Here is a 25,926-nt window from a genome sequence, read left to right as displayed (position 1 = left end):
TGTGGATGTCGAAAATCTGCTTAAAGGGGCTGTAATCCGTATGATAAAATAGCGGGGGGGGGGGGAGAAAATTGTCGAAAACTGACATAAACTTGGCATCGATGTGTACAATGCATTGAAGCTTACTAACTGAAGTACCACATAGTTTACAATTTATTTAAATTTAGCAGTTATTTCGTATTTTTCCATTAAAAAGATTACTGGGTATGTCTACCAGGTAGAATTTATTCCTTATGCGTGATTGGCTAGTCGGTGTTATCACGTGATATTACCGAGGTACGTGTATAGCTTAATTATGTAAAAAATAGAGTAAGCCGTCGTAGCTCAGTGGATACGACGCTGGACTGCAATTTTGGCGACACGGGTTCGAACCCGGTCTCCAACACATTTTTTTTTACATTTTGGTACTTTTTTTACAATTATGATATCAAAGCGTAACACATTCCAGTAGATAATTGTCCTGAGATTCGTTACAGAAAAAAACATTTTTGTGTGCGAATCTGGTGTACAGTCCCTTTAAGGGTTCATTGTACTTTACGCTCATTATAAATAGATAAATGAAGGGTCTTCGCATTGATACAAAAAGCTTAGTTCCTTCATTCACAGCAACATATATTGATTAACGCGATATTAGCAGCATCAGTAGTAGTTATATGATAGTTAGTAGAAGGAATAGTAGTAGCTGTTGTTGTAGAAGTGGCAACAACAACAACAACAACAACAACAATTCAGCAGGAGCGGCAGTAGTTTTAGTGGTATCATCATCATCATCATCATCATCATCATCATCATCATCATCGGTGGTGGTGGTGGTGGTGCCGGTGGTGTTGTGGCGATGGTGTTGACAGTGACAATAGCAGAAGCAGTAGTGGTAGTATCAACAGCAATAGCTGCAGCATAACCACCTGTTTTACTAAGACTTAAGAGCACACGTATTAAATGACCAACATAGTCGTTTTTTTTGGTGGGGTTAAATACCTATTTACAGTAACGATCGTTGGGAGTCACGTTATTATTTGGGGTGTGGGGGGGGTCAATATTTTACAGAAAAGGAGTCACTCAAGGACAGCGACCATTGTCGTGATTTTATGTGGGTCAAAATATGTTCTTTCACCGGTCACGGTATGAAGACAATGCCAGATGAACACAAAACTAAGCAATTTTCTAGATTGAAACATTGCAAAAACAAATCGCAATCAGTTATACGAAAATGCATTTTAAACGCCTGAGAATGTGTTCATGATGATATGAACAAAATTGAAGTAAATTTAACATTAGGAGATTCAGTTTCGCCAATGTGATGTATTTTTCAAGTTTCGTTTGTATTTTCCATTTTCCATGGTGTATACGTATACTTACGAACTCAATATTTTTACAGTGAAAAAACAACAAAGTTTTAAAAATGAATAATAAGAGTGTGTGTTTTTGTTAAAAAATGCGAACCCAATAAATCTGACATTTTAAAATCAATATCCATACGCTTAGAAAAGCATACCCTTAAATACAATTCGACCTATGAGACGACCCGATTCATATATAATGTAATATAGGTTACATTTTTATTCCAAATAAAACGGTTGGTTAAGCATTCCATTTTCATTATCATCTGTCATATGTCTAAAAAATTATTGTTACTCATTAAAAACAACATATTTTTGTTTAAGAATAAGTAAATAATAAGTTTTACTAAATTAAGTACTAAGTAATTATGTCTAACACTTAATACTTCTTCACGTCTTTCTGGGCAAAATTAAATACATTCTTCCAAATCTTGACCCGAACTACAGCAACTCCCTCCTTATTGGCATGATAATGCGCATTACTTATTGTTTCACCAATCAATGACGCATTTTAGTTTTATATACTAGAATCTTTCTATTTCAATACGAGCTTTATATTGAATGATCTAAAGAGTATTTTTCCTTCCTTAGTATTTTGTCCGGAGAACCAGGCGTTAAGGCACTTGTATTTCACTGGGATCAAGTTTGACCACCTTGGGCGCTGGATTGGGATGACGACAAGGACGTTTGACCACTTTGGGCGCTGGATTGGGATGACGACAAGGACGTTTGATCACTTTGGGCGCTGGATTGGGATGACGACAAGGGCGTTTGACCACCTTGAACGCTGTAAAGGTGTCCGGCCGGGTTAAGCGAGTTGCCTCCTTGGTCGCCTGTCGGGGTAAACGGACGCCCATCTTGGTGGAAGGTCGAGCTGTGCGGATGATCACATTGGACGCTGGTCGGGGAAGATGGGTGACCACCATGGTGCCCGGTATGGATGGACGGCTGATCACCTGGGTCGACGAGTACACGTATGTGTTAATAATGTTGTCGATGGTAATTATGCATTTGAATCAGTGTGTGAATCATAATCAAAACACACAAAAAATGAAACATATAACATGTTTACATGTAGGTCATTGTGTAATAATCAATTGTATACACGTGAAACACTTGAGGCTAGAATATGAATTACTTCAGTTACATCAAGTTGTTGTTGTTGAGTTTATATAGGTCTGCCCGCGCCCTATAATGGCTGCATTATGGCTTGACCCCGTCACATCCCCAAGTGTGACTTAAACAGAATTTTGAAGCCAAAAGGGGAGTTTTACCCCCATCGGTTGATGGGATATTCGTCAAAGGAGTAATTTTTTACCCAAAATGCCGCGAAACCTGCGATGAATGACATCTAGGGAGGTCCCACAGCTCTGAGTATTGGATATGGTTTCATTTCTCTAGTCTTAAATTTGATATTGCAGTTACATCAAGTTACAACGGCTATGCTTAAACAAGGTATACAACGGATATGGCAATATATCAAATTATGATAAATACACAAGAAACCATTATTGGGTGCCATCTACCACTTGACATGTGGCGACAAGTGCTACCGGTAAGTGTCATAAAACATGATGAATTAACAAAATCATGTCATCAAATTGTATCATCTGTCAATATTGTATTCTAATATTATGCATTTTACATATACATTGCGTTTCTGTAACGATCGAGAATATAATGGAAATTAAAGATTTATTTTACAGTGTTTCACGTGAATATTATGTGCCTTGAAATAGCATTACGTCATTGTTCAACTTTGTTTAATATCATATAATTTGTAAAACGCTAACACAGTAATACTATATTTTAGTGCATAGCATTTCAACCCGTTCAAGGACGAGAAAATGCAATCAAACTTTTCCTAAGCAGTTTATGATCAATTATTTGAAATAAATAAATAATGTCCACTTACAGTTTAAAACCCCCATACTATTTTGTTTCTTAAAGGGTTACTCTTTACATTTTCAATCCTGTTTCATATTTACGATGGGTTTGGTCATATTTCGTATATTAATTATTGATATTCAAAGTAATATTTTTCTTTAATAGCAATCTTAATTCATTCATGTGTAATACCTATCAGTAATATGTGGTTCATAAAGTGCAATATGACAGCGTTTGAAAACATATCTTTATAGTTTAATGAGAAATTATCATTTCAATCTAGAATCGTTTCCAAAGAATTGAAATTTAGGAAAAATCGCCTAACTAGTAGTTTTCAATGTAATATTACACACCATGTAAATGCTTAAAATCAACCTAATTCACATTCATAAGGAAACGTAGAATTATTGCTAAGAGTTGTCTTAACAGTATGATAAACAACACTTAAAAATGCTCTATAACTTTTCCGGGTTTTACCGAGTCTTACGGGTTTTCGGGTTATTTTCCGGGGAATAAACATGTGCGTTATAATCAAGGTTATCAAAATAAATTGTGATTTTTGTTGATATAATAGTTTCTCGCGGCGTTTTTTCCACAATCATTTTCCATCATTTTCCAATCATTTTCCATTATCAGAGCAAAACTTGTGACGTAAAAGGTTTTATGAATTATAGTGCAAACGGCGTGCCATAGTACTATGACCTGTCAAGCACACCTTCTATAGACGCTTGCATATGACTTTGACGTCATTGACCTTTTATCAGAGCGGCTGAATGATTCAGACCAGACTGCTTCTTGTCTCGACGCTTGCATCTGACAAAGACCTGGTAACAAAGTTCTATTATTTGTCTGAAAAATACGACAGTAACGTTGTTTTATTTGTTACCCTGGTACCGCAATAATTCTATTTAACATTCGTTCGATTGAACGACAAGTAGAGGATCGATTTTGTGTTTAATATTGGAAAAAAAATCTAGAAATTCTGCATCTTTACATCTTTAGTTTCTTTTTACATACTGGTACGTTCTGTGGTGGGCTATATAGCTACAATAATGAGCGATCAGGGATAATTTTTTTATTATTTTGACATTGTATCCCTGTAATGCTACAACTCTCTACTGTACCATTTAACACCGGGCGTAAGAATATATATATATATATATATATGTATAGTAATGTTATGCATCGATGATGAATAATAATGACAAAATTGCTATATACCTGACAGTGATCTAAACTGGATTGAATTTATCATTAGAGTCGTTATTTTCACATAAATATATTCTAAGTCACGAATACCCTTTTATACATGTACACAACCTGTCGGATTTGTCCTAGATTTACAGATATCGGGATATTTGATAAACAATCGACACATATGTAAGTGTTTTATGATATATATCTGAACATGTTTTTTGGCATAATGACAAAAAAATATGTGTTTAATTGTAGCCAATAATATTTTTGTAAATTTTAAAATTGTGGCCGCGAGAATTCTCTGCGCAAGGACCGTTCGCTACTTTTTGCTGGGATGGTGGACGTCACAAGTCTGCCACAGTAAAAAAAATCGTCAAAAGACTCGTTCACGGCCATTTAGGTGGACTAGTGGGCTATAGTGCATTAGTCACTTTTGTGGAGGTAGTTGTCCGTGTTTATGTCTATAAGTTTTTAGCTCGACTATTCGAAGAATAGGTGCCTATTAGGTGGGCTATACAACTCGCCCCAGCATCGGCGTCGGCGTCCGGTTAAAGTTTTAGGGCAAGTTGGGATTTTCACTTATAAGTCCAATACCCTTCATTCAATTGACTTAATACTTCACACAGTTGTTCAGGGCCATCACATGATGAGGTTAGATAACCCTATATTATTATTTACACAGATTATGGTCCCTGATTGACTACGAAACTTAGGTTAAAGTTTTAGGGCAGATTGGGATATTTATTAATAACTTCTATACCCTTCATTCAATTGACTTAATACTTCACACAATTGTTCAGGACCATCACCCAATGAGGTTATAACTCCGTATCCTTAATACAAGTTATGGCCCCTGATTGACTTAGGTTAAAGGTTTAGGCAAGTAAAAGTTAAGGGCAAGTTGTGATTTTAATAAAAAAAACTTCTATACCGTTCATTCAATGCACTTAATAAAATTCAAAATTATTAACGACCATCTTACAACAAGAAACATAACTCCATTTTAACCCTAAATACAAATTATGGCCCTTGAATTTTTTTAAAATTTCTTTTGAATATTTGTATATTCTTAACCACATTTTCATAATGGGAAATCAAGTTATTTGAATGGCTTGTGTCATTGTTCGGGCGGGCTGGTGGGAGGGCAGCATCAAAGTCACCTTATGTATCAAATAATTTTAGTTAGGTTTGACATAAAGAGACCAAACTTGGTAATATTACATCGTTATTGTATTCATTCTAAGTCAAAGCAGGGTAGTCGAGCCTGCTGTCTTACGACGGCTCTTGTTCATTGATGTTCATCATTTGCAGCCTGCTTTGTTTACCTCACTGATCAAGAGAATTGGAAAACGGCCAATGTTGTTAGCTTTTTTAAAAAGGGGGAAAATAACAAACCTGCAAATTATAGACCAGTCCCATTAATCTCACTAACCGGCAGACTTATAGAGCATCCACTTCTACGTAAACTAGATTACTACGGCATACAAAGCACCTCTCGCCAATGGATCGAGGATTTCTTGAGATTCAGAACATAGCAGGTCATCCTTGAGGGTTCAACATCTAGTACAGCTCCTGTTTTATCTGGAGTATCTTAGGGTTTCATATATGGTCTATTGCACTTTCAACTGTTCATCAACGACCTACCAGACTTAATTTCCAGTCAATCTACAGTACGGCACTTTACGGATGTGCTGTATAGGAAGGTTTCCGGACAATTCGGCACCAAACGAATTCGGCATGCATACGTTTTCGGCACTAAGTTAATTTGGCACCGCCAATTCGGCACCATCCACCTGGATACCAAGATAATTCGGCACCGTTTTATTTTATTTTTTGCTCATGTATTTAAGCATTAAGGGTTTAAATGTTTTTCAAGAAAAATAATTATTCCCTGAAATATTTATAGAGCAACTTTATTTTTAGCTCCACTGGCCGAAGGCCATGGAGCTTATGTCGTCACAGATTGTCCGTCGTGAGTGCGTGCATGCGTGCGTGCGTGCGTGCGTGCGTGCGTGCGTGCGTGCGTAAACTTTTACTTTAAACGACATCTCCTCTGAAACTGATAAGCGGATTTTGACAAAACTTCACAGGAATGTTCCTTTGGTGGTCCTTTACCAAAATTGCTCAAATGGTTCTGGTCCATTGCACAATATGGCCGCCAGAGCTAAAAATAGCAAAATCTTTAAACGACATCTCTGAAACGGTTCGGCAGATTTTGATGAAACTTGACAGTAATGTTCCTTGGGTGGTCCTTTATTAAAATTGCTCAAATGGTTCTGGTCCATTGCACAATATGGCCGCCACAGCTAAAAATAGCATAATCTTTAAACGACATCTCCTCTGAAACGGATAGGCAGATTTTGATGAAACTTGACAGAATTGTTCCTTGGGTGGTCCTTAACCAAAATTGCACAAATGGTTCCGGTCCGCTGCACAACATGGCTGCCAGGGCAAAAAAATAGAAAAACCTTTAAAGAACATCTTCTCAGAAACCGATGATCAGATTTTGATGAAACTTAACAGAAATGTTCCTTGGATGGTCCTTTATCAAATTTGCTTCAATGGTTTCGGTCCACTGCACAAGATGGCCCCCAGAGGTAAAAATAGAAAAACCTTTAAACGACTTCTCCTCAGAAACCGATGATCAGATTTTGATGAAACTTGACAGAAATGTTCCTTGGGTGGTAATTAACCAAAATTTGTTAAATGGTTCCAGTCCACTGCACACCATGGCTGCCAGAGCTAAAAAATAAAAAAAACTTTATACGACTTGTCGTCGAAACCGATGACCTTTTTTCGATAAAACTTGACAGAAATGTTTGTTTGGTGCTCCTTTACTCAAATTGCCATAATCATTTCGGTCCACTGCACAACATGGCAGCCAGAGCTATTAAAGTAAAAAAAATTTTTTAAATAACTTCTCCTCAAAAATTGATGATTGTATTTCTATGAAACTTGACGAAAATGTTCGTTAGGTTGTCTTTGCTTGAACCTTTTGGCCAGTGGAGCACAGGCACTGATGTGCCTCTTGTTTATTTTGTTTTCAATTCTTATTTCTGTATTCATTTTCATTGATATACCGTACCGTTTTCTAAATTTTAAGAACTGGTACAATTTTGAAAAGCATTTAAATCCTGGGTTTTTTGTTATACTGAATTTAAACGTAAATTCATTTACACGGAAAGGAATATAATTATTATTTAAACTCAAATCGTTTTATTGACAGATTGCTTTCTTATTCCATATGCATAGAATACTTAAATCGAATATCTTTATGAACTACTAAAAACATAATGAAAATAAACAGACGACTTTAAATTTATTACAGAGTTATTTGTTGTGTGATGAGATTATTATCTGTAGAAACACATGTCATAGTGTGTCGGCATGTGTCTCGTTAATTAACCCTATCCGTTCAACCCCTGGTGTGAAAATTAATAATAATCTTTAACATATCATTGTTTATTGATAACCATGTGGTTTAATTGAGTACAGGGGGGTGGCGTGGCAATTTTCTGAATTATATTACTGTGCGTATATATTCAGTCACACTGATTTTCATTTATAGTAGTAGAATTTTTCTATTTAACTGTTAAACGTTCCGATTAGTTGTTGATAATCTGTATTGGATTTAACAACGATCGACGATTTGTGCATAAAGTGTCGCCGTCTTGTGAGGCCTAGGCAAAAGGAATGGACTTGTATATCATGTGGAAAAAAACAAAACATGAACAGTGCTTTGAAGGTAAAATCTTTCTTTTTATATGTTAAATGAAACTTTTTTTTTAATTATTATATTGTTGCATAAAAACTTCCAGCGCGTATTTTGTTAGTATAATAAGTGATTGTTTTAGTTTACGTACTTGTTATTCATGTGTTTTCTTTTCTGCATACACATATGTTATACTATATAGAAATACATAAAAATAATTATGTTTTATCTGTTTTAACTACAGATGGAGCTGAGACATGTTCGTTTGTGTGCGGGCCATGCGAAGAAAATACTCCGGAAAGGGAATCATGTATAAATGCCGACAATAACGCATAGAGAGCGCGTTCTGTTGTCTTCGGAAAAAGGCAATAACCCCCAAAATTGGAGATTATCTGTGAATACATAGACGACCAGTGGATGGCCAACTCTTACTGGACTGTGCGTGAGTAGCTTGCTATCGTCAGTCTGTCCGGACAAACAATGACTGCGAAGGTGAGCAAAAATCTAAATCCCAACTTGTTAAATAAAGCATTATATTCTAGTAGCATTATTGTTCAGCTGCATCGACTTAACATTATGTGCAACTATAATGAACAATTGTAGTGCCATAACATAGCATTAAAGTTAAAGATAAAACAAACTACCGATCGCGTGCAATAAATTTTGTTTTAAAATAGTTTTATACCAATATAAACAAGGATGGCACAGTAAAGCGGGTCGCAGTAATTTATGTTCTTGTGCCATTGCTGCAGCGTGAGGCCGAGACTGTTGAACGACAAATACAGCTTCAGCCTTTCTTAAGTCAATTGGGGCAATGTATCGACCCATTTGAAAATGCACAGCAGAGTATCACTCTTTGTGTACTAACAAAAATCAAAGTACATTATAATTGTCACAAGACAAAAGTTATATATTAAATAATTTGTTTTAAAATAAGAAAATATGCATTCATTTCGAATACTACAAAATAAAGCATTTAAGTATACCTCCTAGATTTTAAACAGCCAAATGTTCGCTGACATCTGTTCTTATTCTCTAAAAATCGAAAATAGGCTTAACATTGTTTCATGTTTTTACCCATTCATTTCAGACCCATTTGGTGTTACGTTTTAGCTTCACTAAGAAACTTACGCCTCGAGGGAAGATCAGCTCAAGATCCAATCTTTGCAAACTTTCATGTATATTCAATTATTAACTAAAAATTGTATTTGCAAATGACTATTATGATAATTTATGAATTGCCTTTAAATTTTGAATTAAATTTTTGACAATGAACGTGTCTTGTAATCATGACTTACCCACGCGTTTTACAAACGTTAATTATAGTTAAAAAAATAAGAAGCAAAATATCCCCCAATAAACAAATGTATGCGTATGCTATTAAAATAAGAATGTTCATAATCTTTGGCAATCTGTTATTACAAAAAAAAACGATACATGATACTCATATTGGATGATCGAATGTTTTTTGAAAGGTAGATTAAACCATTAATTGAAATAAACGATCCATATAACGAATGCAAGTGAGAACAGTTGAGTTAAAGATAATTTGAATTTTGTGCCGAATTGACTATGCTTTATGGTGCCGAGTTGACGGGGTGCCGAATGTGTTGGTGCCAAATTGACTATGCCGAATTCGTTTGGTGCCGAATTGTCCAGTTACCTATAGGAAGGTTAAAACAGCAAAGTATGCCTGAGCCATTCAGAATGATCTTGACAAACTACAACAGTGGGAAGCAGATCGTGGTTATGCCTTATAACATCCATGATCACACACTAGAATCAGTTGAATCAGTTATATTTGGGACAGAACCAACATAGAACCCTAAACTGGAATCAACATATAAATATCACAGACAAGAAAGCTAACAACACCAGAGCTTTCATATCCAGGAACACATATCAGTGCCCTAGAACAACAACAGACCTTAGCTTCAAGACACACTCGTCCAACCAGTAATGGAATATAGAAGCACCATCTGGGATCCTCACATGTACCAAAGAAAACATTGGCAAAATTTAAATTGTCCAGCACAGAGCAGCCAGTTATATATATATATATATATATATATATATATATATATATATATATATATATATATATATATATATATATATATATATATATGCAACTTGAGATCACTACAGAATTAGCAGTTAGTAATGAAACAATTATTGACAATCGATAGTGGTACCAAATATTTTGTACGGGCGTAAAATTGTCCAGCACAGAGCAGCCAGATATATATATATATGCAACTTGAGATCACTACAGAACTAGCAGTTAGTAATGAAACAATTATCGACAATCGATAGTGGTACCAAATATTTTGTACGGGCGTAAAAGTGGTCCCTTACGAGTACCTCACCTTTGCTGATAAGTTTTGATATCATGTGGAGTTCACCAATCTATTATATACCAGACATCTGGCTGATACATTCAAAGAGAAATGCAATTGTGGCAATGAAAATTCAAATATTCCTCGCTAAGTAACAGTAAATAATTCTGTACGATGGTTTTGTTTTTTAGCTCTACTGGCCAAAGGCCAGAAGAGCTTATGCGATGGTAATGTGTACGTAGTATGTGCGTCTGTAAACAATTGCTTGTGAACATGATACAGTCTTCAGTTTTGATTGTATCTCGATGAAACTTGTACAGTATCTAGATATCCATTAGAGCTCGGTTCCTTTCGAAAACCAGCCAGATCTGCCCATGCATGCCTAGATTATGGCCCTTGATAGTATAAATAAATGCTATTGTGTAAACACTAGCTTGTGAACTTGATACAGTCTTCAGTTTTGATTGTATCTCGATGAAACTTGTACAGTATTTAGATATCCATTAGAGCTCGGTTCCTTTCGAAAACCAGCCAGATCCACCCATGCATGCCTAGATTATGGCCCTTGATAGTGTAAAAAAAATGCTTTTGTGTAAACACTAGCTTGTGAACACGATACAGTCTTCATTTTTGATTGTATCTCAATGAAACTTGTACAGTATTTAGATATCCATTAGAGCTCGGTATCTTTCGAAAACCAGCCAGATCCGACCATGCATGCCTCGATTATGGGCCTTGAAAGTATTAAAAAATCAGTTTGTCTGTAAACAATTGCTTGTGAACATGATACAGTCTTCAGTTTTGATTGTATCTCGATGAATCTTGTACAGTATTTAGATATCCATTAGAACTTGGTTCCTTTTGAAAACCAGCCAGATCTGCCCATGCATGCCTGGATTATGGGTCTTGAAAGTATAAAAAATGCTATTTTAAGCTAAGTCTATTTTTAGCCAAGTCTACATGAGCAAAGTCTATTTTTAGCCAAGTTTACATGTAAAGTCACAATTGCTTGTGAAGGTTTGTTCAAATTATGCCCCTGGGGTCATTACTAACACCCCCCCCCCCACGGAGATTGTCCCGCGAGGGACCAGTGCGGCAAATGCAAACGACCACAGCGACGTTGGCGGAGGCCCAGGGAAGAGTTCTCTTTTATTTGTAAGGGACAGACTCCCCCATCCCCCTTAAATTGGGAAATATTAAAAACCGTTTTGTCTGAAACCACTATGCAAATCCTTGCTATTTTGAACAAGGATTTATTTAGTGGTCCACTACCATGGTTGTTCAAATTATGCCCCTTGGGTCAAAACTGGCACTGCCCTGGGTGTCACAATTTTCCTAGAGACTTATTTAAGATATATTTTCAAAATCTTCTTGTTTCAAACCCCAAGGCCCATACCTTTGATATTTGTTGTGGAGAATCATATGATGCAATTGAAAACATTTGAAATAATGCCCCTTGGGCAAAAGCTGGCCCCAACCCTTTTGACTTACTTATAAATTTTTAAAGCTACAGTAATGAAAATTTGACCATGTGAACAGTTTTGCAAACAAGCATTAATGTTGTCCTCAGATGTCCTTGACTTTGACCTTTGACCGACTTTTTATTTCTAAAGCTACAGAAATGAAATTTTGACGATGAGTACAGTTTTGAAAGCAAATATTTTTTTACCCTCAGATTACCTTTACTTGGCACATATTAAAAAAGTTCCTGCAACTAATCTGCTTACAACACTTCCTGTCCTCAGATGTTGAACGTGCAGCGTTTTCAGCTAACCCAAACACTAAAAGTGAACTATATATTTGTTGCCTATTACTCAAACGTACATGCTCTGGATTGAAAATGACCACAAGAGCCATGCCAGTAGAGCATAGGCCCTTTTGGGCCTCTTGTTTGATGAAGTAGAATGATGTAAAATAGCAATCAAACAATTGGAAATACATTTTACATCACTAGTATAAACACAAGGAACCTAAATTCTTTAACAGAAGTATTTATACAATAAACCACAACTCTTGATGTTTCCGCAAAAGGAATGAACTTTGGAATTAATTTTGTTAAATCTACATGTAATCCCATTCAATAACCATCTAAATAAAGTATTTATATCATTGGTTGGTTTGTACGGTGAATAAAAATCTTTGGGCCAACATTGTCATGCAAAATACAGAAGAAATATCTTTACGTCAGGTATCTACAGCGATGGCTCTCATTGCGAGCAAATTTTCTTTTTGAAATAGGCTTCGATCTTCACTGACACGTTTCTATTGCAGTCGGAAATAATTACCCCTAAAGCATTAAGTAAACAGTGAATACAAGGCAATACATTATTCTGAATGACTGTCAATTTACATGTAAAAGGCAAATAAGTAAATAAAGCGTGACATTTTAGAAAAAAAGAAAGTTCTTGCAAACATTATTTTATTTGCATTTTCTATTAGATGACACGTCCAATTCAAGGGAAAAAGGCTAGAATAATTCATATTCATGCTGCTAATTACATGCAAAAACAAAAGCTTTATAGAAAAGTGTAACAGTTTGTTATGTTAGGGGTTGTACGGGATGTAGATGAATCCATGTGTATGATTTTTTTATATATTAATAGTCGTCTTCTTACAAGTATTACAAAAATGCTGTTGAATAGACAACACAAAATTAAAAGTAAAAATCTTTAGTTTTAATTTTAACATTAAAGATGCACTCTCACTCCCAAATAGGATTTACCACAATTCATTCACTTGTTTTGATATACCAAAATGGTTGAATAAATGTCGAAAACAGTGGTTCTTATGAAGGAAACTGAATTTAATTTGAAAGAAAGGTGCAGAAAAACATGGTATTTCTACCTTATGAGATGATAGTAGATCACAGTAAAGCTTTTAGCACTCACCAATCATTTAATATTTTTGCGTTTTCAGCTATTAAATACAATGTTTCAGTTTTGTTATCAGTAATTATTAATTTCTATAAATGCATTATTTCGTACAAGGTTTATCAATCAAAATCTATGTTTGTTATACATGAGTCTATATTGATTTAGAATAAGAGTGTCACTTTAAAAAGTCATCATTCTCAGTTTAAACAATGTCATGTCATAAAACATTTACTTAAGTGTTCAAAATTTCACGAGTTTATCTTTTTATTTCTATCATAAATCATCATTTTGTATTTTAACTGTTGGGGAAAATTAGGTTAACATAAGGGTACAGGTGACGGATTGGCAAACAGTTTTAAGAAACTGTTAGGATATTTTTTCAAACTGCTGTCTATAATTACCTAAAAATAAAATTGTATTCTGAGCTTTTTAAAGATATATAAATTGCAAGTCTGTGATAATGGTGAAATTAGAGAGTTTGGCTTCACATGGGCATTTTATTAAAAAAAAAGTCAAATAAGTAAAGCATTGTTAAGATGAATGGTTTTATAACATAAATCGGTGATTACATTAAAGTAAAATGTACAAAAATAGTTGTAGAAATAAATATGTCTGTTAGACTGCAAGTAATTGAAATAAAATAAAAATTGCATGTCACCCTAAAATAGCCAATCATTGTGATTTCCTTTAAATTGAAAATGCCGTATCTTCAGAACTGCTTAAGCAATTGACCTGAAATTTTATCTAGACCACATACGTTTAAAACAGTAAAAACTAATAAACTTTGTATATTTCCTTTATTTTTTCACTTCCCTTTTTGTTTATAAATTTATATACATATATATGTGTGTGTTCACCTTGTTAGTTATGTCATACTTGTTTTAACATCTGTAATAGAAATAATAAGATAAGGATGTAATATGATAATTCAACTTTTAGATGATGTTTTGCTTTAGATATCATATTTATATAATTAAAATTTTAATACACTAGTATGTTAAAAAATTTCGTCAAATTTCCAGGGTACATGTAGCATGTGTTCAACAAAAATAATAAATGTATCCCTTTTACATTTTCAAACTGCATTGAAAAGGCATCAATGTATGGCTTGTGATTTATTCATGTACAGTGTTCTTTACATGTTATTTTTTCATATCATGTATGATGTATTCTATTTAAATTTCTGATTTTAGTTTCATCGGAATGAGTTCAATGAAGATTCCTCCGAAAGTGATCCTCGGCCTTGGTGCGTGTGTTGTCTGTGTTGTCCTCCTTGCTCGAACCCTGTCATGGCCGAACAAAGAAGCCGTGGTCCAGCACGACAAATCTGACTATGTGGTAAAACATGCTGACATTAGAGACAACAGTGCGCCTATTATAGACAGTAGCGCTCTCAAGTTTTCTAATGTTTCGGAGATGTTTAAAGCAGCAGTAAACGAGAAATATGGCCCAGTACGGTACAGTCATTTTGCGTTGAGAGACACAACATTTACAAAGGTGGAAAAAGAGAGGTATGATCGCTGTGTGAAGAATGGACCTTCTGATCGTGCGAAGAATGGGTCGAAGTTCTGGGGCAAGGCTGAGCACATACGGCGCACACATCACAGTTATCTTGGGAAGGAGGGTGCCGTGCTCATGGAGGTTGGTGGTAAGTTTATGTTTTGTCTATAACTTTATCAATTTGCAACAGTAGGATTTTTGAAATTGTCATCTTGTGTTTTGAGTTATAAAAATAAGTAAATTTTACGTGTTTTTAAATTTTATGCAAAAGAGCAAAATCATGGTTTCAGTGATACACTTTTATAAGCTGTTGTGACATAATTTATGATATCCCATTGTATTCACACATTGAATGTTCAATGGGGAGAAAACTAAATTCCTAAAACAATTTTCAAGTTAATAATTCACTTTGGATTTCTGCAGGTAACCAAGGCAACGATGCGACAGAGTTTGCACGCCTGTACAACCCACGCTATATTATCCTGGAGCCGCTAGAGGAGTATGCCAATATACTACGCAACAAGTTTGCAAATAACTCAAGGTACGCCTAGCCCAATGTTTGCAGGATTGCCTTAGATTTAAGTGCAGAATTTCAGACCCATTTCCCACATTTAAAAGTAAACACATGTATTTTCCCTATTTTTGTGACAAAATTCTCCTTTTTATGAAGAGAAAAGAGTAGAAAATCTGACCAAAATTGCTAAATAGAAGCATTATTCTTTTGCCATTATGCTGATCATAAATTATATATGGCACAACAATACATTAATTTGATTTTGTTATATATATATCTGTAATACTGCTTGCATTACAAGTTCCTTTTTGTCATCAAAATTGGTAAAATTGTGTTAACAGAGTCTCACTTATATTGCTGAAGTATTTTAAAGGGGCAACATTCGCTGCCTCGGCAGCGAGTAAATGGGGAGTGGCTTATTGTAAATTCCCTCAGCTATGTACCTGTCTGTTAAACTCAGTGTTCTATTTTTAGCACACACAAGAGAAATGTAAACAAACAGGGCTGATCAGAGCAGACAATGTTTTCCCCCACACTACTATCTTCTATATGAAATAAAGATGACCGAGCCATCTTTAACAGATGTTTTCTTTGAAATGATCGTTTTCTTGTTCCTGACTGGCATTTTGTTATTTAGACTAAATCTTTTTTTCTGTATGGGACATCCCTCTCAAATGTTTTAGAATCAACATTCTCATTCCAGTCCAAAATAGCAAGGTTTATTCTCAGTCTGGAATCCAAAACTAATTATTTTGTCAACATACAATAATAATGCTTTATTGAATGCATCCACAACCCTAGTACAAATTTACCTTATTGTAAACAAGTTCAGCAAGGAAACAATTCAGATAGTGTTGACACCTTTAATTGGTAATTAAATGTCACTGGCTGGAATCTGGTTTGTGTATTGATAACTGGAAATCAAATGCACATTTTGAGTCAAAAAGGAGGGAACTCAAACAATCAGTTATACATGAACATTTGCAAGACATGGAACTAGGTACTGCCTTCCTTTAAAATAATAACTTTGGGCAGAATAAGAAGACTCAAAATATGGAACAGAATAATCAGGACAAAGAGATATATATAATTATATATAGTTTACATGACTGAAGAACAATAGGAGATATTCACTTCACGTAGCTGGGATATAAACATTTGTAATGATGACAAAGTTTTTGATAGAAAAGCGAAGGAGCAACTAACATTTAAGCAATGATGTTCATAATTATTTTTTTAAAACAACAAATATGCAAACAATGTTACATATTTAAACCTGGGAAAGATTCACCAGACTTATTAATTACGTAACGCTTCAAAAGGAAAAAAGTGTTAATATCAAAGAAAACAATTAGACTAAAATGTAGCATATGAAGCTGATAATATCTATCAATAATTTTGGGATATGCAGGTGGAATAAAAACTAATCAAGGTTTGTTCACTTTTGTTACTTCAGTATTTGATAGTGAGGCATGTCGTCTGCTACAAGCTGCTAGGGATGTAAACACCAGCACATGGTAATGTTTACAACAGAGAGTTCATAACCCCCAGAACACCAATTAGCCACTCCCCCGGCAAATTTAAATTTTCAATCTGACAGTTGGATTTTTTTCTAAAAGTCATGTTTCTAGTAATGTTTCAAAAACAAATTAAGGATTTTTTATTTGTTTAACCTTCATTCTACATGCCTGCAAAGTTTCATGTCTAAACTTTTTGTAAGCATTGCATAAATTTGGAAAAAGTGTCCCTGATGTGAAACATGCATAAAATTATACAAAAGCTTGCCCCAGCGCCACCTGGAGGTTTATATAGTCCTGTTGGCCCTTTAAGGTTAAAACTTAAATGCAAAATACAAAATTTAATTCCAAATTGAAAGCCTGAGGAAATTTCACATTATAAATCCAGCCTCTGTATGGAATGATACATTACTTCAGTATGGGGGCATCTTATCATTGAGGATAAGACAAAGTATAGTGAGATCTATTTTGGTGATCATTATTATATTTTTATTTTTTTATAATATAAGTTAGGGGAAAGGAAGTAAAAAAAAAACCCTGTCATACTCCCCCATCCCTCAAGATGTGGGTGGGGTTATGCCAAACAAACTTTTTTAATTGTTGCCTTATTTTTAGACTGTCTTTTCTAAATCATGATTTTTTTTCTTCACTCCAGGGTAACAGTGGTTAACCTTGGATTGGGCGTTAAAAATGAAGTAGTGTTTGTCAACATTGACGGCAACAATGCCTGCGCCACCAGCAAGTTTGCCGGTCAAGGGGGAAAAACACCGTTGTATATCACAAACGCCACCGAATTCATGATGAAGATTGGCGTTGGTGTGTTCGATATTGATCTGCTCACGATGAACTGTGAAGGCTGTGAATTTGAAGCCCTCGAGACATTATTGGAAACAAACTTGGTCAGCCATTTAAAGAATATTCAGTGGGCGACCCATAGTACCATAGGGGGTATAAAGGAACCGATAGAGCGGTACTGCCGCATCCAGGAGCTGCTGTCACGGACACATCGTCCCACATACCAGTACAGGTTCATCTGGGAAAGTTGGAGGCGAAGAGATCTGCAATAGATCTCCCTTATTTGACTGGAGGGAGAAGTCACTTTTCCCAGGGCTCTCAACAAGTTGAAATTTTTGGGATAATTGACTTCTCCCTCCAGTCGAATTAGGGAGAAGTGGGAAGTCTTTTAGGAGAAGTGATACTTGGTATGATAATGTAGATTTGTTGAAGAGAATGGATTACTATTGTTGGTTATCATAAACATACTTGTGGCGAAATATGTCTACAGTAATCAATGCTTTATATACTAAAACGAAAATACAATGGCCAATCAAACAGTGAGACTTCAAGTAAACTTGAAAAATGTGAATTATTATTTTACAATATTATTTAAAAAAAATATTTTTAAGCCTCTAGCTCAAAATTAAAAATGTCCCATTTTTCACATGAAATCCACTTGTTATATGTGTTATCTCAAAAACTAATGCTAGTGTTTTAAAACAAGATTTAATGTTTATATCAGTATTATTATGTCTCCCCCTCTCTGGGGGAGACATATTGTTTTTGCCCTGTCCGTCTGGTAGTCCGTCAGTCCGTCAGTCCGTACGTCACACTTCGTTTCCGATCGATAACTGGAAAACCGCATGACCTAGGATCACCAAACTTGGTAGGGAGGTTGGTCGTGAGGTGTAGAGGATCCCTATTGTTTTTGGGGTCACTAGGTCAAAGGTCAAGGTCGCGGCGACCCCTAATATAAAAAACATTTCTGCTCAAAATCTTGAGAACGGTTTGACCTAGGTTCACCAAACTTGGTAGGGAGGTTGGTCATGAGGTGTAGAAGATCCCTATTGTTTTTGGGGTCACTAGGTCAAAGGTCAAGGTCGCGGCGACCCCCAATGTAAAAAACATTTCCGCTCAATATCTTGAGAACGGTTTGACCTAGGTTCACCAAACTTGGTAGGGAGGTTGGTCATGAGGTGTAGAAGATCCCTATTGTTTTTGGGGTCACTAGGTCAAAGGTCAAGGTCGCGGCGACCCCCAATGTAAAAAACATTTCCGCTCAATATCTTGAGAATGGTTTGACCTAGGTTCACCAAACTTGGTAGGGAGGTTGATCGTGAGGTTTAGAAAACTCCTATATTTTGGGGGGTCACAAGGTCAAAGGTCAACGTCGCTGTGACCTCTAATGTAAAAAAATATTTCCGTGCAATATCAGGAGAATGCTTTGTTCGTTTCCGATCGATAACTGGAAAACCGCATGACCTAGGATCACCAAACTTGGTAGGGAGGTTGGTCGTGAGGTGTAGAGGATCCCTATTGTTTTTGGGGTCACTAGGTCAAAGGTCAAGGTCGCGGCGACCCCCAATATAAAAAACATTTCTGCTCAAAATCTTGAGAACGGTTTGACCTAGGTTCACCAAACTTGGTAGGGAGGTTGGTCGTGAGGTGTAGAGGATCCCTATTGTTTTTGGGGTCACTAGGTCAAAGGTCAAGGTCGCGGCGACCCCCAATATAAAAAACATTTCTGCTCAAAATCTTGAGAACGGTTTGACCTAGGTTCACCAAACTTGGTAGGGAGGTTGGTCATGAGGTGTAGAAGATCCCTATTGTTTTTGGGGTCACTAGGTCAAAGGTCAAGGTCGCGGCGACCCCCAATGTAAAAAACATTTCCGCTCAATATCTTGAGAATGGTTTGACCTAGGTTCACCAAACTTGGTAGGGAGGAAGTACAAATTTCATGTCCATCATTGATTATTTCTCACCTACGACCACACAATGGGGGAGACATGCGCTTTTTCAAAAAAGCAATCTCTAGTTTTTTTATGTGTTTAAGGTATTGCTAGCAATGATATCTCTTTTGTTTAATATGCCCCTGTGTATCTGACATTATGTCATTATGTTTAATGTAGCTTTAGATCTTTATAACATTTAATCAGTATTTTCACATGTATTTACTTTTACATTATATTTTACTTATTTTTTTTAATTTTATAACAGATTTCATTTTTTTGATAATTGTTTAAATTGAGTTACTTTTAGCGCCAAACACAAACAAGGACACCACATTTCATTAAGGAACTCTGAATCCTGTAAGTGAGGTGTCTTGTCCGGACACCATCATTTGTTGACAGAAAGTTACCTCTTAAATTCAAGCTTTATTAACAATTGTAAAAATGATTAAATTTGCTGATTATTTAGCACTGGATGTTATAAAGTCGCTTTAAGTGCACACAAATGGTTTTGCTTGACAATTCCCGGTATCTAATTTCTCATAGATTAAATTGAAATGCATCCTATTCATTTGAAATTTATGGATTTTAACCTCTCAAGCATGCAAAATAATCATGAAATTGCTGTTACATGCGAGCAATAAAACCCTGCTGCATACTTATCTATAGTATTTCATCCATGTGATTAAATTTCTACGCATTTTGTGATTATTTTTTTAATGCTTAAAGCTGCACTGTCACAGATTTACCGTTTTGACAACTTTTTTATTTTTTGTCTGGAAACAAGCCAATTTTTGCGAAAATACATGTTAATAAGTCAAATACAACTGCTGACAAAAAATTAGATCACAGAATTTAAGTTCAAAAATTGATGTGTTATGCATTTTCCTTAAACCGTTATTAAGCCATAAAACATTAATTTTCGAACGGAAGTATGAAAATCTGGGATCTGATTTTTTGTCAGCAATCTTATATCATTGGTTTGCAGATATTTACGCAAAAATTTGCTCTTTCCAAGACAAAAAATTAAAAAGTTGTAAAAATGGTATATCTGTGAGAGTGCAGCTTTAAAGCACTCTTTACGTAAAAATTAATGTTTTATGGCTTAAACCTTAACTAACGATTTATGAAAAATGCTTAAAAGAACAGTTTTTGAACTTAAATATATATAAAAATCTGCAATCTAATTTTTTTGTCAGCAGCCTTATATATGCATTTTCACCAAAAATTGACTTGTTCCAAGAAAATTATAAAGTTGTCTAAACCAGCTTTATGTATAAAGTTCTTAGAGACTAAACAGAATAGTTTAAGAGCCCTTCTACATCTACATGCGCCATGTGAAATTCTTTGTAAAACAGACATATTATAGCTGGTACTAACACAAAGAACTAAGTTAAATTTTTCGAAGGGTCACCTGACTTGAGCAATGGACACTTGATTTCATCTGGTGGTGTCCCATCGGAATCCCTTGAAAATTTGTTAGCGTCAACCCCTTTTTTTGCTTATATATATTTATTAAATTATATTTATAAGCATCAAACAGCAGCTGGCAGATATTCATCCGAACAGAGATAAGTAAATTGAAATCTTACACCAGGCAATTTCAAATAGCATTGATAATGCTTTTGAACAAGTGGAAGCATTTACTACACCAGGCAATTTCAAATAGCATTGATAATGCTTTTGAACAAGTGGAAGCATTTACTGTCACATTTTCGTGAATTTTCAGTTTTTTTTTTCGTGGCTTTAATAATATTTTTGTCCAATTTTATGCTATATAATGCATTTGTCAATGTCTACACTGTATACAATTTGAAAGTTCCTTTTAAATGAACTGTGATCTTAGTAAGTGCATGTTATGGTTTATACAACATGTATTTTTTGTTTTTATTTCATATTTCACTTTTTCCTCATTTTCATTAAGTTATAGTAGAATCTCATTTTTATCTTAGATTATTTTAATTGATGAAAGTTTATTTCATACTGAGATATAAATATTTGAGGCTTTTTTTTATTTCTTTAAACTTAAATTCCATTCCAGCTTAAATCTAAGCACATTTGTTCGCTTAAACTAACCCAAACGAATGTAAAAAATACTCGATCACCTCATACACATTATATATTGTGAGACCATATCTGGTCTTCTGTTATATGCATGCCTTATTAAATGCTAAATGCAGTGGCTGAAGTTTCAAATTTAAGCTCATATATATGCAGTGATTTTTTTCAGTGCAATGTGCAGCTTTCTAAAGGCTGTTTCCCCTAAAGAACTGATAATTTTCCCCAAAAATTGATGATATTTTCACAATTGATTGAATACAGATCCTTTGAACGAATTAAAAAGCAATTTTTTTTTTAATAAACAAATTCTTGATAAGACTAGCTCTTTTACATAATGTATGCATAAAAAAGTAAAAACAAGTATATTTGCTATTATATTTTCGTTTTTAGCATGATTTTTGCATTTTTCCAAATTCTCAATTTGGAAGGATGAAAATAATTCACTGATATGTGTGCTTTTGAAGTATATTCCTTTTAATGCCCTCTTTTAAAAGGTTGGTGATGGTCAGATTGTCTGATAATTCCTCAGTAGTTCTGTCAGCAGATGGACCAAGTTTCCTCTGCACAGTAAAATCAAGATTGGTTTGACCTACAAATGTAGGACAATGGATCTTCATTTCTAGGTTGCCCTTAACCCATAGATGACCCCTTTTGGTTTTTTTTAGGTCAGTAGGTTAAAGGTCACCGTCAAAAGTCTTATGAAACTTGGTGTGCACAATAACTTGAAAGCAGGTGCCCTTGACCATTAGAGGACTGTGAAAATTCAGACTACAGAGGTTGCCCTTGGCCAGTAGATGACCCCTATTCTTTGTTGATGTCAGGAAGTCAAAAGTAACTGCCAAAAGTCTTGTAAAAACTTGCCTGCACTATAATTCCACAACAGTTTTACCTAGAACCATGGAACTTCTCTGGTATGTTGCCATTAACTATAAGATTGCTCCTATTCCTTTTGATGTTAAAAGTCAACGTTAACAACTTGGTCAACAGCTTAATAAAAGTTTGTTTGAAATGTTGGCTTAACATTCACAAAAGCCTTGTGCAACCATTCATAATTAATGGAATTAAAATCTTAAAAATCACATTAATTCAATTCTCCACATGTTTCTAACAAAGTGGTCATAGGGGGCATATTGTTTGGCAGACTATAGCGATTTTAGCTATTGGTTGTGAAGCTGTTAGGAATTTAATATCATTCCATATTAATGCTCTAGCATATTTATACATCAGAAATGTTCATAAGAATTCTTCCTGACCTGTTCCTATACCTTAATTTTTATTATAAATGCTGTGATTAATTTTATTGTAATTCAGATTCACTTTTTTTGTCTCTTGTGTGTTTATTAGCTCATCTGTTGGTCGAAGAAAAAAAGTTTTTGTCCCATGTTGTTTTTTTAAACCACGAATGCAGTAATGCTCTTATATTGAAAATTTATTTTAATTTTCATTCCAATTTATTTGCTTATCTTATAATGATATTCACTGCTTGACTGACTTAATGTTAAGGTAATATTATACACACCGCTTTAAAGCTATCAAAATAAAAATAAAAACTACTTGGTGAAAGAATGGACACAAACTGAGATGGGCCAGTGCTGTCTTATACATCTCAGTATTTTCTATGTCAAACTATGTCCCTGTCTGTGTATGTATATACTTGTTTTATATCCCTTTTTTATTATAAGAAATCCTCTGTTTTTACTGAACATTTTGATCTGTTTATTTATGTCTATTTTGTGTTGTTTTTGTATTATTCCAAACTTGTGTTGGTATGATCATCATATCAATTATTGTCATATTTTTTGTGGCTTAAGCTGACCTCATTTGCGATACAAAAAAACAAATGCTTTATTACATTTTTTTAATCTGTTTGTTAGAATCAATATACTCATATTAGTAATGCTGAGATTTGTAGGAGCTTTATTATTGTATAATTTCTTACTAGTTTTTAAATGCCAGATTGAAATATCATGTTGCAACAAATGATTGATATAGAGCCATAGGAAATACTGTGTTCTGATTAATGATTAATATAGAGCCATAGGAAATACTGTGTTCTGATTAATGATTGATATAGAGCCATAGGAAATACTGTGTTCTGATTAATGATTGATATAGAGCCATAGAAAATACTGTGTTCTGATTATTCATTGATATAGAGCCATAGGAAATACTGTGTTCTGATTAATGATTAATATAAAGCCATAGGAAATACTGTGTTCTGATTAATGATTAATATATTGCCATGGGAAATACTGTGTTCTGATAAATGATTAATATAAAGCCATTAGAAAAACTGTGTCCTGATTAATGATTGATATACAGCCATAGGAAATACTATGTTCTGATTAATGAATTATATAAAGCCATTAGAAAAACTGTGTCCTGATTAATGATTAATGTAAAGCCATAGGAAATACTGTGTCCTGATTAATGATTGATATAGAGACATAGGAAATACTGTGTCCTGATTTATGATTGATATAGAGCCATAGGAAAAACTGTGTTCTGATTAATGATTGATATACAGCCATAGGAAATACTGTGTTCTGATTAATGATTGATATACAGCCATAGGAAATACTGTGTTCTGATTAATGTAAAGTCATAGGAAATACTGTGTTCTGATTAATGATGGATATAAAGCCATAGGAAATACTTTGTTTTGATTAATTATTGATATAAAGCCATAGGAAATATCATGTTCAGATTAATGATTGATATTAAGCTAAAGGAAATACTGTGTTCTGATTAATGATTAATATAAAGCCATAGGAATATCATATTGAGATTAATGATTAATATCGCAATGTTAATGGGTTAGTAGGTGAACTGATATGGGATATACAGGGCTTGAACCCAAATATGGTTTCCTTTGCTTGGTATGTATCGGGTCTCCTACTAACCCTGTATATGTTTATATATATGAGATTAATGATTAATATATAGCCATACTAAGCTGATTTAATGTTGAGCATAATCCAGCAGATAATTTTAATCAGGATACATACAAAAATTCTCCCCATCCCCTCTACCAATTTTTGCACAGGTGGGGAAAAATCCCTTATATCTAATGATAAGATATTCACTTATTCTTTCTAATTTCGAAGATTACTTACCACATAATTTATTTTGTTGAAAGTGTATTTTATTGCAATTTATTAAACTGAGACACAAATTAAAAGATCGTTTAAAATTATTGGTGGATATTGTCTGTCTTTGCAAAACAAATGTTGGGGGGGGGGGGGGTTGTGAGGGGTTATTTTCTTCTCCGCTCTTCGGAAACTATTGCTTATGAACTATTGTCATAAGTTATACTGGTTGAAATTAGGAAAATATTTTCCTTCATCCCTGAGCTGGTTGGGAGTTGGGACCCGATGATAGACATTGAATCAAATTGGTATGGCTCCATACTAGTTCTATTTTAAATCTATTTTGTTGCAATTAGTATATAAATTAGGTAATTCATGTTTTGTTTTTTTTCTGTTCTGTATAAATTGTTCCAACTGTTGTAAATTTTGTTATAAAGTGTTTGTTGGTCTTTTAATGAAACATAGCTTTCTGATATGAAATAACTTCACACTCTATCATGAATACTGCAATATCAGTGCAATTATGAAATAAGAACTGAATGTGGTAAAATCTCATAACGTTATATACTCAATAAGAAGCTTTACAAATTCTCTAGGACAGGTTTTTATTGTGTAAGCATTGAGGTGAATAGAAAGTTTGCTCCAGAGAACACAAAAGAAAGTCTTTATAATCAGCTAAGGAAAATGGAGCCCAGGGGCTGATTTCTTGAATCTACTTAAGTCTGGTATAACACAGTTAAACTAGCTCACTATTTTTTTCTTCTATAATTTGTAAAATGTTTGCTGCTTTTTTAACTGATATGACTGTATATTGAAAGAAGCTGTCTGATAATTATAAACAACTAAGTTTTATTCATCAAAATCTGGTTTAAGTAAGAATATTAAGTAAACCAAATAAGCTACTTAAGCCTGTGAAACTTAAGAAGTTTTGAGAAATCAGGGCCTGTGTCTTCTTGCAATGTATTCAATATGTAATGGTACTGTACTTTCTGTTATTATGTAAAGCAGTTAATATATGTTACTAAGCGACAATTTTTTGGCTTTCAGAATGGTGAAATAAAGTTTAAATGTCTTTGTGTACTCTTATATCGTTTAAGGCCCACTACATTTTGTGTAGAGGACAAACAACCTTATCTTATATCTTGATATTTCTACCAACTTGGTAGTTTAA

The 25,926-nt window shown here is 34.5% G+C and overlaps 1 protein-coding gene across 3 annotated transcripts; it reads left to right on the top strand.

Annotated features, from left to right (window-relative positions):
* The first annotated feature begins 3,966 nt into the window (after positions 1–3,966).
* Positions 3,967–25,827, top strand: LOC128227730 (uncharacterized). 3 transcript variants are annotated; one of them, XM_052938529.1, is made up of 4 exons: positions 3,967–4,054; positions 14,542–14,996; positions 15,272–15,389; positions 17,535–25,827. In XM_052938529.1, exons 2-4 carry the CDS (start codon positions 14,552–14,554, stop codon positions 17,944–17,946), a joined length of 975 nt encoding a protein of 324 aa, XP_052794489.1. In that variant the 5' UTR covers positions 3,967–4,054; positions 14,542–14,551; the 3' UTR covers positions 17,947–25,827. The 3 variants fall into 3 exon arrangements, with proteins under 3 accessions (XP_052794489.1, XP_052794490.1, XP_052794488.1); XM_052938530.1 differs by lacking the exon at positions 3,967–4,054 and adding an exon at positions 4,133–4,246; XM_052938528.1 differs by lacking the exon at positions 3,967–4,054 and adding an exon at positions 4,481–4,607.
* The last annotated feature ends 99 nt before the right edge of the window (positions 25,828–25,926 follow it).

This window comes from Mya arenaria, chromosome 3 (genome assembly GCF_026914265.1).
Source record: "Mya arenaria isolate MELC-2E11 chromosome 3, ASM2691426v1".
In the NCBI taxonomy this organism is placed as follows: Eukaryota; Metazoa; Mollusca; class Bivalvia; order Myida; family Myidae; genus Mya; species Mya arenaria.
This window is presented reverse-complemented; position numbering and strand designations above follow the sequence as displayed.

Excerpts from the sequence above, each read along its gene's own strand:
- LOC128227730 (XM_052938528.1), top strand. The coding sequence starts at position 4,537 with ATGTACACAACCTGTCGGATTTGTCCTAGATTTACAGATATCGGGATA. Across the intron at positions 14,997-15,271 it reads CGTGCTCATGGAGGTTGGTG|GTAACCAAGGCAACGATGCG; the intron begins GTAAGTTTATGT and ends GGATTTCTGCAG. Across the intron at positions 15,390-17,534 it reads AAGTTTGCAAATAACTCAAG|GGTAACAGTGGTTAACCTTG; the intron begins GTACGCCTAGCC and ends TCTTCACTCCAG.